Source organism: Mustela nivalis, assembly GCF_964662115.1.
Source record: "Mustela nivalis genome assembly, chromosome: 3".
Lineage (NCBI taxonomy): Eukaryota > Metazoa > Chordata > Mammalia > Carnivora > Mustelidae > Mustela > Mustela nivalis.
Window position 1 is genome coordinate 110,503,484 of NC_139022.1, and position 18,236 is coordinate 110,521,719.

General features: G+C 37.7%; 1 protein-coding gene across 2 annotated transcripts in view; it reads left to right on the plus strand.

Annotated features, from left to right (window-relative positions):
• AFF4 (ALF transcription elongation factor 4) overlaps nucleotides 1–18,236 on the plus strand; it is a 98,361-nt gene that overhangs the window by 25,713 nt on the left and 54,412 nt on the right. The window contains exons 2-5 of one of the 2 annotated variants that reach the window (XM_082725638.1): nucleotides 8,801–8,892; nucleotides 9,381–9,507; nucleotides 12,354–13,148; nucleotides 14,659–14,703. In XM_082725638.1, the coding sequence (XP_082581764.1) occupies nucleotides 9,385–9,507; nucleotides 12,354–13,148; nucleotides 14,659–14,703 (963 nt within the window). In that variant the 5' untranslated portion in view covers nucleotides 8,801–8,892; nucleotides 9,381–9,384. The remainder of the gene's footprint in view (nucleotides 1–8,800; nucleotides 8,893–9,380; nucleotides 9,508–12,353; nucleotides 13,149–14,658; nucleotides 14,704–18,236) is intronic. The other variant, XM_082725637.1, reaches the window with a different exon arrangement.

The window sequence follows — 18,236 nt, forward strand, 5'->3', positions numbered from 1 at the left end:
AAGAGGCAGGCAGAAGACTTGAAAACAGGTAGTCAGAGTTGGGATGCTCACTTTGATTGAATCCTAACCTGATACTCCTCAGTTAAAATATGTGACAGATTGCGAGAGCATAGTTATCACATAATCAAAAGACTAACAGAGAAACAGACAAAAGGTATGAAGATGCAGTTCACAAAAGGAGAAATATAAGTGGCTAACACACAAAATAGGTGCAATCTAACTATCAGGAAATTCAGTAGAATGCAATTGACTGTGAGGGACTATCTAAGTGTGATTCTCCATTTTATCCCTAGATCCTAGCATTGTGCCTAGCAATAGTAGATAGGCTCATGTATTTGTTGGGTAGATGAAATAAACACATGAAATTAGGTTTCCCTCCTCCTAGATTGTTGGCATAATTTAAGAAGACTCCTAGTGCCTAGGATTGAAAATGGCATGATTAAAGGGCAGTCTTGTATTTTGTTGGTGGGTTGTCTATTGATACAGTCTTTTTGGAAAGCAGTCTAGTGATACACATTAAAAGATATAGCAAATACCCTTTGACACCAGAATTCCACATCTAGGAATTAATGTGAAGCTAAAATAGTTATATACAAAAGTTCACTGTAATGTTTGTAAAACTAAATTCTGGACATAACCTAATGTCTACCAGGTACTTTCTGGTTAAATGAATACTATACAGTCAATAAAAGAAGGAAAATTCATATATATATTGATGTAGAATTATGTTCATTGTTTATTAAATGAAATGAGAATTATATGTGTAATAATTTTTGCATGTTTATGACCATATGTGACTCCTCACAGCATTGTTTATTTCAAGGGAGTGAAATTGTTGGTCACTTTGAATTTCTACTTGATATTAGCGATATTAGAGTTTTTGAGTGATGAGTATTGCTTTTATAGTTGGAAAAACAAAACCATTGAGGTTTATCTCTTTTGAAAAATGCATAGGTGGAAGAATACTCCTAATTCACACTTACAGGAATAGCCTAAACATTTACTGAGGGCTAAGAAAGAAGATACAGCTAAATAGGGAGACATCCTATTTCTCATGTATGAAAACTTGATATTCACATTTCCATTTTCTGGTGTTTAGTTTATGAGAGTTGAGTATTAGTTGTTACATTCTGATGTTAGTTGAGTTAGTTGTATCTAATTCTTATCTATATCCTCAGCACCTCAACAATTCTACTTCTGAATTTATCCTAAAGAAATAGTGATCAGTCATATTACAAATGTTGTGTTCCATCTTCTTACTCTCATGTTACAGCAGTGATGGAAATTCCTCCAAGATCTTCGGCAAAGATCTGCCTCATTTGTTTTAATAAACTATGGTTTTGTTTTTTTTTTTAAGACTTTATTTATTTGACAGAGAGATCACAAGTAGACAGAGAGGCAGGCAGAGAGGGGGAGGGAAAGCATGGATCCCCATCAAGCAGGTAGCCCCATGTGGGGCTCTATCCCAGGACCCTGAGATCATGACCTGAGCCGAAGGCAGAAGCTTAACCCACTGAACTACCCAGGCGCCCCAGTAAACTATGGTGGGGTTTTTTTGCTTTTGTTTTGTTTTATTTTTTTTAGAGATTTTATTTATTTATTTGACAGAGAGATCACAAGTAGGTAGAGAGGTGGTAGCGTGCGGCCGGGGGTGGGGGTGCTGCGGGAAGCAGGCTCCCTGCTGAGCAGAGAGCCCAATGTAGGGCTCAGTCTCAGGACCCTGAGATCTTGACCTGAGCCCGAAGGCAGGGGCCCAATACACTGAGCCACCCAGGTGTCCCTAAACTATGGTTTTAATAAACTATTAACTCTTTTTTTCTATTCTTGGTCATTTAATTATTTTCAATTATTTTACCACTAACAACAGTTTGTCAGTAAACATCTTTGTAACTTATGGAAATGTAAGCCATAAGCTTATAGGGTATAGCCCTGCAAGTAAGGCTGCTGGGTTGAAGGGCTTTTGGACTTATTTCTGAGTTTGGAAACACCACTTAAGCATTTTAATGACTATGTCATTTTAGAGATTTTATTTATTTGAGAGAGAGCGAGCGAACACTCAAGCAGCATGAGGGGCAGAGGGAAAAGCAAAGTCCCTGCTGGACATGGAGCCCAGTGCGGGCCTGGATTCTGGGACTCCAGAATCACCACCTGAGCTGAAGGCAGATGCTTAACCAACTGAGCCACTCAGGCACCCCAGTGACTCTGTCATTTTAGAAAAATACTTGGTTCTTAACTGTTGTTATTAAATAGAACATTTTATTTTATTTATTTTCAAATTATTATTTTTTAAATTTTTTATTTTTTAAAAGATTTTATTTATTTGTCAGAGAGAGAGAGGGAGAGCGAGCACAGGCAGACAGAATGGCAGGCAGAGGCAGAGGGAGAAGCAGGCTCCCTGCTGAGCAAGGAGCCCGATGTGGGACTCGACTCGATCCCAGGAGGCTGGGATCATGACCTGAGCCGAAGGCAGCCGCTTAACCAACTGAGCCACCCAGGCGTCCCAAATTATTTTTATTTTTATTTTTTTAAAGTAATTTCTATACCCAGTGTGGGGCTCCAGCTCACAACCCTGAGATCAAGAGTTCCCTTCTCCACCGACCAAGTCAGCCAGACACCCTTAGAACTTTTTTTTTCTTCAGATTTTATTTATTTTTTTGACAGAGATCATAAGTAGACAGAGAGGCAGGCAGAGAGTGGGGGAAACAGGCTCCCCGCTGAGCAGTGAGCCCGATGCGGGGACTTAATCCCAGGATCCTGGGATCGTGAGCTGAGCCGAAGGCAGAAGCTTTAACCCACTGAGCCACTCAGGCGCCCCCACCCTTAGAACATTTTTTAAAAAATATTTTATTTGAGAGAGAGATCATGAGCACAGGAGGGTTAGAGGGAGAAGCAGACTCCCCACTAAGCAGGGAACCCCCTGCAGAACTGGATCCCAGGACCCTGGGATCATGACCTAAGCTGAAGGCAGACACTTAAAACTAACTGAGCCACCCGGGTGCCCACCTCTGGAACTTTTTATATAAAACATTCTTTCTCATTGAATTTGACTTGTTACCTGTTAAAATCCCATGTATCTTTGATTTATTTCTGGCTTCTAATTTGAAGATCATTTTGTTGATTTCTTGTTGTAATACCATGCTATTTGGATAATGATGGTTTTATATATTAATATCTGCTATGACAAATTCTTCTTGTTCTCTCTCCAATCCCAAGTATATGATAGGTGCTTATTGCATATTTGTTAAGTTAACAAATAGACTTAATAAATATTAAATATTAAATCTTTCCTTAGTTAAATTTGGCAAGCCTGTTTACTTTAGGGAAGCTGAAGCTTGGCATGTTGCTGGTGTCCCCTGCTAGCCAAGAATGGTATTACACATTTTGAAGTGTAATACACAGTGATGTAGAGGAGGAGTTGAGAATTCGATGATCACTTTAAACATGGAGTTAGGAAGGGATACATGTTAGACATGACAGAAATACTTTAGGCCCTGAGAAGAGACAGTTTGATAATAAATCCCAAGGCTGAAAAATGCTAGAAAGTGCCTGTAGTGCTCTACTATATAACCTTTATAACTCTTTTCCTTCTTTTATTTAGAAAAATTTCATTTCCATATTCCCTTCACGTGGATATACCATTTGTCAGTATTTTTGCTGTAATTGTTGCAGCTGCTCCACTGTTCTCTTGTCTGTCTTCTCCCTCCTTCCTACTCCCCCCACCCTCTCTGCATGCAAGCACATACACATATACTCTTCCTCTCTTTCTGTCATTCACTTACTATCTACACATACTAGATCTGTATTCAGATGGGTGCTGAACCATTTGAGAGTTGCAGATCTGATGATGACATATCATCCATGTATGTTTTGTACATCCTGAGAACCCAGAACATTCTCCTGTATAACCAGATAGAATTATCATAGTTCAAAAACTAAACGTTTGATATGATTGTCTGAAATACCGTTCATATTCAGATGTCCCCAAGTGTCCCTATAATACCCTTCACAACCAGATTTTTCTCCCCAGATCCAGTATATGCATCATGCATTGCCTTTAGTTGTTGTCTCTCCTTGAATGTAGAAGAATATAGAAGTAATCTTTAGCCTCTTTTTTGGTTTGTTTTCATGATACTAGCATTTTTGAAGAGTCCAGGCCAATTTTTGCAGACTTAAGGTTGTCCACTTATTCCTGATGAGATTCATTTTAAATTTTTAGCAGAAAGAATACCTAGGTGATGATATATCTTTAGTGCATCTCCTCAGAAGACATCATGTCATTTTATCCCATTATTGGTAATGTTAAGTCTGGTTGCTTGATTAAGGGTATTGTTTACTGCACTTCTCTATTTTAAAGGTTTTTTTCTAATAGTCTGTGGCCTGATACTGAAGATTCCATTCCCCCCAACTTTTTGCCCAGTGGTTTTAGCATTTATTGATGATTTTTTTCTGTTGATGATTCTTGTCTCAATGATTACTTTAATGGTCACAAAAAAAGTGATTTTCAAATTCTTTTATTTCTTCTGCATTTATTAGTTGACATTCTTCTCTAAAGAAGGACATTTACTCCCTGCTTTTTTTCTCTTTTATTTTTTGCTGTTATTACTCTGAACTCAGGGATTTGTGTTTTTTGGAGCATTTTTGTCTGTTTTTTAAGATTGTATTTATTTATTTGAGAGGAAGAAAGAGAGCGTGCGCGAGAGAGCGAGCATGCATGTGCACACCAGAGCACAAGAGCAAGGTGAGGGAGAAGCAGACTCCTCGCTGAGCAGGGAGCCCCATGCGGTGCTCAATCCCAAGATGCTAGTATCTTAACCTGAGCCAGAGGCTGCTTAGTCTACTGAACCACCCAGGTGTCCCTGGTTGTTTTTTTTTTTTTTTTTTTTAAACAAGGCTCCACACCCAACATGGTGCTTGAATTCATGACCCCAAGATCAAGAGTAGCACGCTCTACTGACTGAGATAGCCAGGGGCCCCTCAGGGACTTTTTTTACTCATTTGGTTATATTCCATTCTTGTCTTTATTTTGATGCTCATGTTTCCAAATCTGACTGGTGAGAGCACCTTCAGGCTGGTTGGCATGCCCTTTTGATGCTGTCGTCTGTTGTGCATTTTCTTGCTGTTAAGATATTTTAAGATCTCTTTGTACTTCCTCTGCTGCAGCCTTGGATTGAACTATTTCTCCAAGAAGTCCTATTCTACTTTAGTAGGAAATGATATTAGGAATCAGAATTTGGGTGCTATGGTTGCTTCCTTCTTCTAGTATGTTGCTGTTCCTAGACTCTTTCATTGCACAGAAATGGAGAGTGTGTCTGTGTCTGTCTGTCTTGGTCAGTAGACAGATTGATAGGTAAAGATTTTTTTAAAATATAAGCATGTATTCATAGTGCTATTTTTAGGTCCTAATCCCCAAAGGTTCTTTTTCTCCCTATTTCTTTGTATATTTGTACCTCTCCTCTCTCGTAATAACATGCCTGGATCCCCCAGAATCTCAGTATATTTACTCATTTGCTCCTTTTGTAGCAATGAAATTGCTATACCATTATGCTACCCCATAGAATGTTCTTAATGTATCAACTTAACATAAGTACTTAATGGGTACTGAAACAGTTTACTGTAGGTAATTAAAAATTTTTAGGTGGTGAACTCTCCTTTCTACTTGTTAATACTCTTTTAAAAATTATTTTTTTGACAGTCCCACGGATTTTGGTTTGATGTAGCAATTAGCTAATTTTTTTTTAAAAGATTTTATTTATTTATTTGACAGAGAGAAATCACAAGTAGATGAAGAGGCAGGCAGAGAGAGAGGAAGGGAAGCAGGCTCCCTGCTGAGCAGAGAGCCCGATGCAGGACTCGATCCCAGGACCCTGAGATCATGACCTGAGCCGAAGGCAGCGGCTTAACCCACTGAGCCACCCAGGCGCCCCGAGCAATTAGCTAATTTTAACCAAATTCTTTTTCAGTATTGCAAATGTCCTGAGGGAAATGCTATGAAATAGGTTTGTCTGTACAACAAAGATATACTTCAAACTGGCTTATTTAAATTTTATGTTAATTTTAGGGGAGCTCAAATTGATTACTGGAATTATTACCTTGGGGGAAACTTTATCTTAGGCAGAGATACTGATGTTTAAAGATACGGGAGAAAAATGTGAATCTTATAAATTGGATGTGAAAATAAGGTAGATGAGAAAAAAATTTAGAGAATGAGAGCTACCCACCTGGAAATTAGTTCTTATAAATAGTCATTTAATTTTTTAAAAAGATTTTATTTATTTATTTGACAGAGAGAGAGAGAGAGAGAGACAGTGAGAGAAGAAGCAAGCAGGAGGCATGGGGGAGGAAGAAGCAGGCTTCCCCTGAGCAGGGAGCCATATGCAGGGCTTGAACCCAGGACCTTGGATTAATGATCTGAGCTGAAGGCAGACGCTTAACTGACTGAGCCACCCAGGCGCCCCAGCACTCATTTAATTTTTGTTTTTTTTCTTGGCAGTCTTGTTAAAAGGAAATACTCAGTCAGATGACTTTCATTGTTTAAGAAAAGAAAACACTTTTTTATTGGATTATAGGAGGAATTTTATTGTGGGAATCGTATCTCTTTCTACGATAAATGTACAAGTGTTTCTTGCATGATTATTTTAGTGCTTTAATTAAATCATAGTTTAAGTAAGGTGCTTCTTTTTTTAAGAAATTGAATGTAGGAAATGTAAGGAAATTAGTATTTTATATACTCCTTAGCCTCTTAGGATACAAATAACGTCATACATAGCAGCACTATAGTTGTAGAGGTCTATCTGAAACCTGATTGTTCGTGATATACATTTTTTTTTTTAAGATTTTATTTATTTATTTGACAGAGAGAAATCACAAGTAGATGGAGAGGCAGGCAGAGAGAGAGAGAGAGAAGCAGGCTCTCCGCTGAGCAGAGAGCCCGATGCGGGACTCGATCCCAGGACTCTGAGATCATGACCTGAGCCGAAGGCAGCGGCTTAACCCACTGAGCCACCCAGGCGCCCCTGTTCGTGATATACATTTATTAGTTGGTTCAAGTGTACTGGAGGGTTATATAGGTTCTTTGGTTTTACTCTCTGAATACCAAAGTGTAGATTTTTTTAGTATTTATTAAAGAAGGAATCAATCCTACTTTTAAAAAGATTTATTTATTTATTTTAGTGAGAGTGAGAGCATGAGTGCGCAAGTGGGTATGGGGAGGGGAGGGAGGGGCAGAGAATCCCAAGCATAAGTAGGGGAGGTTTCACGAACCTGAGCTTGGATATCCAACTGAATGAGCCACCCAGGCACCTTGAAAGAATCATACTTTTTACGCTTATTTAAAAAAAAAATATATATATATATATATAGATAGATAGATAGATAGATAGGTAGATATGTTTATTTATTTATTTATTTGAGAGAGAGAGCATGAGAAGGGGGAGGGTCAGAGGGAGAAGCAGAAGCAGACTCTCTGCTGAGCAGAGAGCCTGATGCGGGACTCGATCCGAGGACTCCAGGATCATGACCCGTTGCCTAACTAACTGAGCCACGCAGATGCCCCACTTTCTGTGCTTCGTATGGTGCTAAGTATCAGGGAGACCAAAGAAAGCACATACTATTTCTTTTCTTTTTTTTTTTTTTAAGCACATACTATTTCAATACCTCAAAATAGCTTACATTCTTGTCTAAGTTTATTAGAATATTATACAAATAGAAAAATCTGAATATTCATTTGGAACACTTAGAATTTTTTATTTTAAGATTTTACTTATTTATTTGACAGAGATCACAAGTAGGCAGAGAGAGAGGAAGGGAAACAGGCTCCCTGCTGAGCAGAGAACCCAATGCAGGGCTCCATCCCAGAACCCTGAGATCATGACCTGAGCCAAAGGCTGAGGCTTTAACCTACTGAGCCACCCAGGCGTCCCTAGAATATTTTTTAAATACTAAATTGCTTTGATAGTAAATTTTTATTTTTGAATGTTTACTTGCACTGTTCTAACAACATAAAAATTCTCAAGAATATATTGGTTTTGGTGTCCATTCTTTTCTTCTTCTTCTTCTTTTTTTTTTTTTTAAGATTTTATTTATTTGAGAAAGAGAGGGTACATGAATGGGGTAGGTGTTAGCGAAGAGAGACAGAAGGAGAGGAAGAAACAGACTCCCCGCTGACCAGGGAGCCCTTACACGGGCCTCAGTCCCAGGATTCTGAGATCAGGACCTGAGCCCAAGGCAGGCCCTTACCTGACTGAGCCACCCAAGAGCCCCTGCTGTCCATTCTGACTTTACAATTACAATTTCTTTCCAATCTTGATTTATTTTAACTTTCTGAATAGAGTTATGAATCATAAGGCTAGAAATGCTCAGCAAGTATAACCTCGTTTTTTCCCTTCGGTATCCAACAGAACTCTCCACATCCCTATTCCCCACACCCCCCTCCCAAACAAAACCAAGGTAAATGGTTTACTCTCTCCAGGGAAGAATGTTGCTGGAGTCCCTGACAATCCCTTAATCCCAGGGTTCAACAACCTTTTTCATTATTATCTGTTTAACCATAAGTCCCTACTGCTATAAAGAAACTATCTTCTTTGGTTTGTTCTTGGTGAAAATATGACATGCTGTAATGTTTATAGAAATTACACCCTTATTTTCCCCTCCATTCCAAAGACTTTCTTTTTCAGTACAATTTCCACTACTATTACTAACCCAAGTTTATTTTAGATTCTATTACTGAAAGCCTCAGTTTTGCCATTTATTGAGGTATTAATTGAAATATTAATGTATTTAGAGCAGAAATGTCGTTTTTTAGGGTATCTAGAGCAACAGCAAAGCTGAGGTCAAACTGCCATAAGGATGGACACCAAGGAAGCTGTGTTTGGGACAAAAAGAAATCAAGATAAGGTAGATGCAAAGTAGAGAAAAAGCACTGGACCCTTTGGGGGGGAGGGGAGGGAGTGGTAGGAGGGAGTGGGTTTGTGCCCCTCTAATGGCAAAGAATAGTTAGATTTCTGAAGAGGAAGCCATGAAAGGCTTATAGGAAATCTTAAGGATTTGGGTTTAAGTACTACCTTCCATCTATCTGAATGTGTAAGTTTTAACTCACTTTTAGCCAGCTGAATACTTTAAAAACTGGTAAGGTTAAATGTTTCAGTGGGGTGGATCCTTCCTACTACTGTGGGCTAGTGTTTAGTATCTGAATAGTTGCGCAAGACACTACTGGTATTAGTTGGTAAAACCATTACCGGTACCCAGCTTCAGCACTGATGTCTGTTACTACTTCGAAGTCGGAAGGGAATCTCCGAATGAAACATTAAACTCACAAAATGAGTACAGAATGTTTAATTTTAACTTTCCTTTTTGTGATACAAATATTGTGTTTCTCTTGCTAGCAACATGAACCGTGAAGACCGAAATGTGCTGCGTATGAAAGAACGGGAAAGGCGGAATCAGGAAATTCAGCAGGGCGAAGACGCCTTCCCACCTAGCTCTCCTCTCTTTGCGGAGCCATACAAAGTTGTAAGTAGTCCTGTGAATGGTTTTTCCCTCAACAGTGTGACGTTTTTGCTTTTCAAGTGTTTAAACTTGAATTTTTATAGTAGAAAAGAGTTACTCTCAGATATGCGATTTAACATTTTTCCTTTCCTCTAAATAAGTATGTACGTTTTGGGGTAAACTTATCATAGAGTATAACATACATACAGAAAAGTACACAAAACGTGTGTTTCAGCTGAAAGAATTTTCACAGCATGACAGCCTTATGTAATCAGTTCCCAAATCAAGAAACAGTATTATAAAGCATCCTAAAGTCATCCTCAAACCCAAACTTCCTCCCCTCCCTCTGTTGCTATTTCATATTCTTGAAAATGTAGTCTGAATTAGCTAAGACATCGATCTCTACATCCCAGGCTCTATACCACTAACCCTGGGTAGGCATTTCACCTTTCTGAATTAAATTAAAATTTTGTAAATGGGTATGCATTGTGTACTGTTTCCTGGGTTCTTTTGGATATAAAGTCAATCAAACACAAATATTTCAGAGATTCTCTTGTTTCTCCCCTATTTCTTGCCATTTGCTTTCTTAGTTTCCTAAGTATTATCAGTGACTACTACTAACTTTGAATAAAATGTACCTTCAGTATCAGTCTGGTTCCTTTTTCTGTTTTATACTAAATTATCTGACTTTCTTTTTATGGGGCTTAATGAACAATATCCAATTTAGAGTAAAAGCTAATTGTCAAAGATGTTCAATAAAGTGAACCAATTGCTATTTTTGTAACTGTGATTGTACTTGATTTGGGATTACATAAAACACTGAATGATAACACTTTTGACAACTAACATGGCTGTAGTGGCCACAGGTGTCTCTGATGTTTGATTTGGCTTTGGATCGTTTGATATCCCCTTACATTTTTAAAGGCTTGTACTGTGTATAATGGTATCGCAACAGTAATGGCTATTGTTGGTTTACGGTGTGAGACTGAGAGTGCGTTAGACTTTTTCTGATAATATAAATATAACAACATATTCTAAGTACCCTTAATAACATTTGGTGTTTGTAGAAGCTGTTGATGAGATCTGTAAAAGCCATTTTTTAAGAAGTTTTATTTATTTATTTACTTATTTGAGAGAGAAGGAGAACATAAGTGGAAAGGAAGGGCAGAGGGTGCGGGAGAAGCAGAACTCCCTACTGAGCTGGGAGCCCAACATGGGACTTGATCCCAGGGCCCTGGGATTAGGACCTGAGCCAAAGGCAGATACTTAACTGACTGAGCCACCCAGGCACCCCTATTAAAGCCATTTTTTTTTTTTTTTTTTTAAAGATTTTTATTTATTTATTTGACAGAGAGAAATCACAAGTAGGTAGAGAGGCAGGCAGAGAGAGAGAGGAGGAAGCAGGCTCCCTGCCAAGCAGAGAGCCCGATGCGGGACTCGATCCCAGGACCCTGAGATCATGACCTGAGCCGAAGGCAGCGGCTTAACCACTGAGCCACCCAGGCGCCCCTATTAAAGCCATTTTTAAAAGTTTTTAAGGATTTTCATTTTAAGGCAGTTAGTTACACTGACATCATTTATATGCATGTAACACCAATCACACAAACCTGGGGTTTGGGATTAGAGATTAAAGGCATTCCAAAAAAAACCCCAGGAGTTTGATCCAGAATGTTTAAGTCCTACTACTATTTATTTTGTAATTACATTGTAATGAATTCGATTTGATTTCTAATCTTGATGTTGTCTACGAATTGCTATGTATTTCCCACTCTTGTTTAATAGAGGTCAGACTGATTTTCAGATAATCTAATGTCATTATCTGTTCATGCCAACCTCAAAATATGTAGTGGTTCTGTCTTGATTTTTTCTTTAATGCAATTAGTAAGCTTACTCTCTTTCATGTTTGTGAACATGAAAGAGTCCTAAAGCTTGTAGATGTCTTGGATTTTCTTATTATCCAAGAATGATTTTTTAAACTTACAGTCTGTACCATTAACTTCAAAACTTGGAGTGTTTCTTGGTCAGAGTTAATAGAATGAATATTTGACACTATCAGTGGATTTTCCATTCTTAATTTGTTGTTGACTTTTATTAGCTTAATTAGTTACAGTAACAGAAGGAATTAACATTTTTTAAAAAGTCATTTGGGTATAACATGTTTCATTAATTTTTTGTTTCTCCTTTTAACTATAACATTGAACTCCAAGCATAAATGTTTTCCTGCATTGCCATAATAATGAGTGTTGGCTAATCTGCTAACCTACAACTTAACTACATAAAGGCACATTACTTTTCCCACTTTTTTTTAAAAAATTTTTTCAATTTGTTTATGTTCAGAAAAACAGTATTCATTATTTTTTCACCACACCCAGTGCTCCATGCAATCTGTGCCCTCTATAATACCCACCACCTGGTACCCCAACCTCCCACCCCCCCGCCACTTCAAACCCCTCAGATTGTTTTTCAGAGTCCATAGTTTCTCGTGATTCACCTCCCCTTCCAATTTACCCCTTTTCCCACTTTTTAAAAGACTTTTACTACTGTTTCAATATATTTATTGGTGAAATTTGTTTTTTTTTTCCCCCTCCTGGAATCTTTTCTACGTACTTCTCAGTGTCCCATAGGATATTTGTGTTTTTGCATGAATTTTTTCACATTCAGTGCATTTTTTTCACTATAAAAATTATATTTGGAGTTTGCTTTTGAGATTAAGCTTAATATATGAGATGAGGCCTCCCTTTGAAAAATCCCCTTTGCATTTGAAGTTTGGAAAGACCATTTAGAAGCATCTTTCATTTCTTTTTTTTTTTTTTTTATCTTTTATTTCCAGTTCTGCTAATTGTATCATTTTATTTTGCAATTTTTTATAGACTAGCAAAGAAGATAAGCTGTCAAGTCGTATTCAGAGTATGCTTGGAAACTACGATGAAATGAAGGATTTCATAGGAGACAGATCTATACCAAAGCTTGTTGCAATTCCCAAGCCTACAGTACCACCAACAGCAGATGAAAAGTCTAACCCAAATTTCTTTGAACAGAGACATGGGACCTCTCATCAGAGTAGCAAATGGACTCCAGTAGGACCTGCACCCAGTACTTCTCAGTCTCAGAAACGGTCGTCAGGGTTGCAGAGTGGACATAGTAGCCAGCGGACCAGTGCAGGTGGCAGTGGTGGCACCAGTAGTAGTGGCCAGAGGCATGACCGTGACTCATACAGCAGTAGTGGAAGCAGTAGTCGGAAAAAAAGCCAGCATGGATCAGAACACTCCAAATCACGCTCTTCCAGCCCTGGGAAACCACAGGCTGTTTCTTCATTAAGCTCCAGTCATTCCAGGTCTCATGGGAATGATCACCATAGCAAGGAACATCAGCGTTCCAAATCACCTCGGGACCCTGATGCAAACTGGGATTCTCCTTCCCGTGTACCTTTTTCAAGTGGGCAGCATTCAAATCAGTCTTTCCCACCTTCATTGATGTCAAAGTCCAGTTCAATGTTACAGAAACCCACTGCCTATGTGCGGCCCATGGATGGACAGGAGTCCATGGAACCAAAGCTGTCCTCTGAGCACTACAGTAGCCAGTCCCATGGCAACAGCATGACTGAACTGAAGCCCAGTAGCAAAGCACATCTCACCAAGCTGAAAATACCTTCCCAACCATTGGATGTAAGTTACACATTATAGCCTTAAAAAAAAAAAATGTATCCATTTATTTTAGATAGCAGGAGGAGGGGAAGAGGAGAGAGAATCTCCTGCCACCCCAGGATCTGGATCTGAGCCACAATCAGGAATTGGCTGATAAACTGACTTGAGCCACCCAGGAGCCCCTTAGAGCATTTAATATTATGACTCTGTGAAGCAGTTTACTGTGAAATTATAACTGAACTTGAATTTTGTCTGTTTAATAATAAGATATATATGGTTTAAAAAAATACTTGTCATTGACTCTGAAGTGGATCAGTAGACCTGTTCACTTCCCCTGTTGGGCAATAGAGAACATGTCATTCACTGTTTTGAACTATTCAGATGATAGGTCAATTATAGAATAAAAAAGCATGATCTATGAAATCAGTACCTTAGATTTCCTCCTTTTGATTTTATGAAGGAATATGTCTTGTGTTCTTTTGTTTAAAAAATTAACTTGTATTCTCATTGTGATACCATGAGTGTGATGTGGGCTGTGGTTAATTATAGTAAATATTGGGATTGGGGGGAGGGGGTCCATCAAGATGGTAAATGTTATATGGTTTGGATGCCATGAGCTTTTTCTCTGTTTACACTTAAAGGTTTGAGACAGCTGCTCTAGATTCATAGTGGTGGTTTGACATTTACAGTATTAATAACTGCATATCAAAGCAGCAGAGTAACTAAAGAAATTGAATAGTCACTGTGAAATAGTTTAAGTTTTATCTTCTAAAATAAAATTTTAAATGGTGTTTGTAACTGAAAATCATAGTTCATAGCTTAAAAGAGTGGTGAAGGGATCAAGAATAGGTGAAATGCTATTTTAAGAACATTTAAACATTTTTCCTGTGGCCTTGAGAAACTCCTTGATTGTGGCATTTGTCATCTAATTACTCCTCTGAGGAGAACAGTGAAATGATTGTTCTTTCTTCAAACAACTTGATCCTTGGAGATAGACTTGAGTTCAAACTCTAGCTCTTCAATTCCTGATTGTGCTTTAGCATAAACAACTTTTCTATGATTCAAGGAAAGCTGTGTAAAATGTCCACCATATTCCAGACAAGTATTCTTTCAATAATGTTGGTTTTATTCTCTTTGTTAGTTTATGTGAAACAATGTATTTCAGTATCATGGTATATTTTTGTATCAATAAACTCAAATTTTGGACAAGTTGCTCCACCTGCAAAATAACGTTTAAAAATTTATTTCTAATCTAAATATAAGAGAGGTAAGATTTTTCAAAACTTTTGATAAATACAAAGTTCTTTAAATCCTTGTATAGTTGGTGACTAAAATTTTTTAGAGCTTGAAAAATTGGCACTTAAGGAAATTTGTCAAGATTAATGAATATTGCGGTTTAGAATAGTGAGATCATAATTATGTCTTTAAATTTAATTCATTTTCTAATAGTTTCATTGAATCTGTGCAAAAAATGATAAAAATCTAATAATAAATGACCCCAAATCTAATGTGTGTTTCTTTTCCTCTTAAGGCTTCTGCTTCCGGTGATGTGAGCTGTGTGGATGAAATTCTTAAAGTAAGTCATTGTTATTGTTTTAATACTTTCTGTCTTTTTTGTTTATGATGCTCTGGTATCTTTTTGTCCTCTTCCCCCCCTGATATTTCTCAAAGGATCTAGGGCAGCAGATTGCTTACATGTGAAATGTCATTATGTCTATAAAAAATAATTGACTCTGTTATGCTTATTTTCATATTTAGTTTCTGAGTCATTGGGTTTATTTACTACTGCCCTCAAAGAACTGGTTTTGTTTGTTTTTCATTTTTAAGTAAATCAAATTCCAGTCATAATAGTTTGCCTTGAAACTAGGAAAAGAGGAAGAAAGCAAATACAACAGTACTTTGTTAGGCTTATTAGTAATTACCAGTCAAACAGTTTCATTGAAAATAGCTTGCTTTGTAATTCATTTATATCTACTGGTCAGTTCCTACAAAGAAAGACCTCCTCTGAATACTGTTCATTCTGAGTGTTGGATGGAATATGTTTAAAATCAACACATGACCAAAATGTGTGTTCCTCTTTTGGGAAAAGAGAAAGTTGTCAGCTGTAAAAAGGGAAGGTCTGGTGGATTAGTGAGTGATAGTGACTGCTTTTGGTTCAGTAGAGAAAAACTGTCAGTCACGTATTACTTGTAATTTTTGCCTAAGCTCCTGATTTTTTGTGTCTGTATCTGCATTTCACTGTGGATACTTCCGAAAGACTACTGTGTTGCTACTTCTACTTCATTCTCTCCTTTCTTTCTTCAGCCCAGCACAGTCTCTCATTTGTCTCTGTCATTTTGCTGAAGCTGTTTCACTAAGCTCATGATGTCCCTTCACTGAGGGCTTCATTTGAGTTCTCAGCTCTTTCTTCTGTTCTCAAGAATTTTTAGTTTTTCCTTCTAGAAACCTCATTCTTCCTTACTTGACTATTATTATGCTTCACTGTTTTTATTTCCATCTACCTTTCTTATCTCTCATTCTCTGTCTTTTGGGAACCTTGGTGTCTTCTCTTTTAAATATGGGTCTTTTTTCCTAGCTTCTCTGTTTTTTTTTCTGCTCTATCTTGATTTTCCTCTATTGTTACAGCTTCAACTGTTAACTCTTCAGTCTTTCTCATCTCTTTGGCCTCTGAGTTGTGGTTTATGTCTCTTCCTTGCTGTGTGTCCATTTGCGTATCTCCCTGCTTCTTTAGACTCAACATATCTAAAGGCAGAATTCTCAGATCTTCCTCTCCTAGTAGTACTACCAGTCACAAAACTGCATGTTCGGTTTGAATTTTCCTTGAAAATACATTCCTTTATTTCCATTTCTGCCACCTTGAGTTTCAAGAATTGCAGTCTACAGGGCGCCTGGGTGGCTCAGTGGGTTAAAGCCTCTGCCTTTGGCTCAGGTCATGATCTCAGGGTCCTGGGATCGAGACCCGCATCGGGCTCTCTGCTCAGCGGGGAGCCTGCTTCCTCCTCTCTCTCTGCTTGCCTCTCTGCCTACTTGTGATCTCTGTTCTGCCTACTTGTAATCTGTCACATAAATAAATAAAATCTTTAAAAAAAAAAAAAAAAAGAATTGCAGTCTACAGTCCTTGCTTTGCTCATCTGTCTTTTGCATTGCTGGCAGATTTTTTAATCCACTGTCTTCATAAGTTAATTTCTGTTTTCGAAATTTCAGTGGCTCTTTCTCTGAGCCCCATAGAAAAAATAGTGTCCAAGTTCAACATTCTAGACCTTTCACAGACCGCTTCTACCTCTCTCACTGTTAATTCTCCACTTTTGTCAAATTGGTTTCACTAAGCCCTACACTTTCTTGCTCTTGTATCTTTTTAAATAAACTTTCATGGACTATATTTCTCCTTTGTCTTTAGTCATATACAGATTATGTTTTTTCTTAGAATCCCAATGAAATCTTTCTTTCCTCTGTGTCAGACCATCAGATTACAAAGATAACCCTTTCTTTTGAATCTCATATAGCATGCATTTTTCATTTCCCATGTATATAAAAAGTGTAATGGAACTTTATCTTTTCTCTTTGAATTCTCAAGGATACATGGCATTGTAATACCTGGAAGAATTTTAGGTATTCTCACATTTAATTATCTCTTTGATGGTACTGACCATTTAGTCTTCATTTTATATATACAGGGCTTGGCACATAGCCTTGGGTGTAACAGGTGCTCAGTCATTTAACGATGGAGTCAAATAGATTGTCTATTGAAAGTACTTTGGTATTTGAGGTGTAAAATGCCAACACTGAAAGCCTAGAGTGTCTGAGTTTGTTTCCTTTCCCTGTATGCAGTGCATAAGGAACTACAGGTCCAAATTGCCTTCTTGTTTTCTTGAGATTTGTAGTCATACTGTTTCTAGGAACTCCATCATAAACTTAAAGAAGAAAATTTTAATCTAAAAATGGTAACCATTTATTGTAAAAGAGTAATTCACAGCCTGCCTGTGTCAAGCTCTTTGGATACAGTGGTGATAATGATAGTGTTGCACCCTTTGAGCTGACATTCTTGCTGGATATTGGAAATAATCAACTATTTAATATTATTTCAGAAAGCGAAATGCTGTGAAAAAATAAAGTATTTTAAGTAGATAAAGAGCAATTACAGTGCAGGTGGCTATTTTACGAAGTTTCTGTAGTAGAGACTGTATCAGGTGCCCAGGTCTCTTTCCCCTTCTGTCGTTCTGTTGTCGAGAGGTAGCCAGAGATTTTTTTCCTGCATATTTTTTCATGTAAAGACATTTACTAGGGCATAGACTATGTTTTCTGTTTATCACTTTACAGTATATTGTGGACAACATTTCATATCAGTAGTTAAATTTCTCATTTTACTGTCTGCTTGGTGTCCCATTGTATGGCTGTCTGGTAATTTATTTAATTATTTGTGTGCTGTTGGATATTTAGGTTGTTTCTGTTTTTTAAGTGTAGGCCACTTGAACACGTATCTTTATGTAGCTGTGTGGGTATAGCTAAAGAGTAAATTCCTAAAAGTTAAACTACTTTTAATTTATTGTATTTTCTCAGTTTACCTAATGGCTTACTTTGAACTAAATGCCAGAAATAAAGCACTCTTTCTTTATTCTAAATCTGATATCTCTCTTTCCCCTGCTCCTTTAACCTAAACATTGTGATCTTATTCAAATCGCCACTTGAACATAGTTGGCATGTGATTAAAATTCACTAAATATGTGAATGAAATCATACTTACAGCCTTGCTTGTCTCTCTTCCTTCTCATGGGCTTTGATATCTCTCTTCTGGTTTCCTCCACCTGACTAAAAACTTCTATCAGCCATTGAGCTCTGCAGCCAGACTTCCTGAGATGAAATTTGGTGTCCATTTGTGTCCACAAATGTTTGGCCTTTAATAAATAACTTCTGTGTTTCAGTTTCATCCTACATAGAGTTAGAATAATAATGGCATCTACCTCCTAATATCATTATGAGTACTCAATGAGTAACAGACCTGTAAAACAACACAGTATCTGGCCCATTGAAGGTACACAGTAAATGTTAGCTCCTTTTCTTACTATTACCTTGCCCCTCCCGCTCTCACAGCATGCTTTTCTTCAGTAGCAT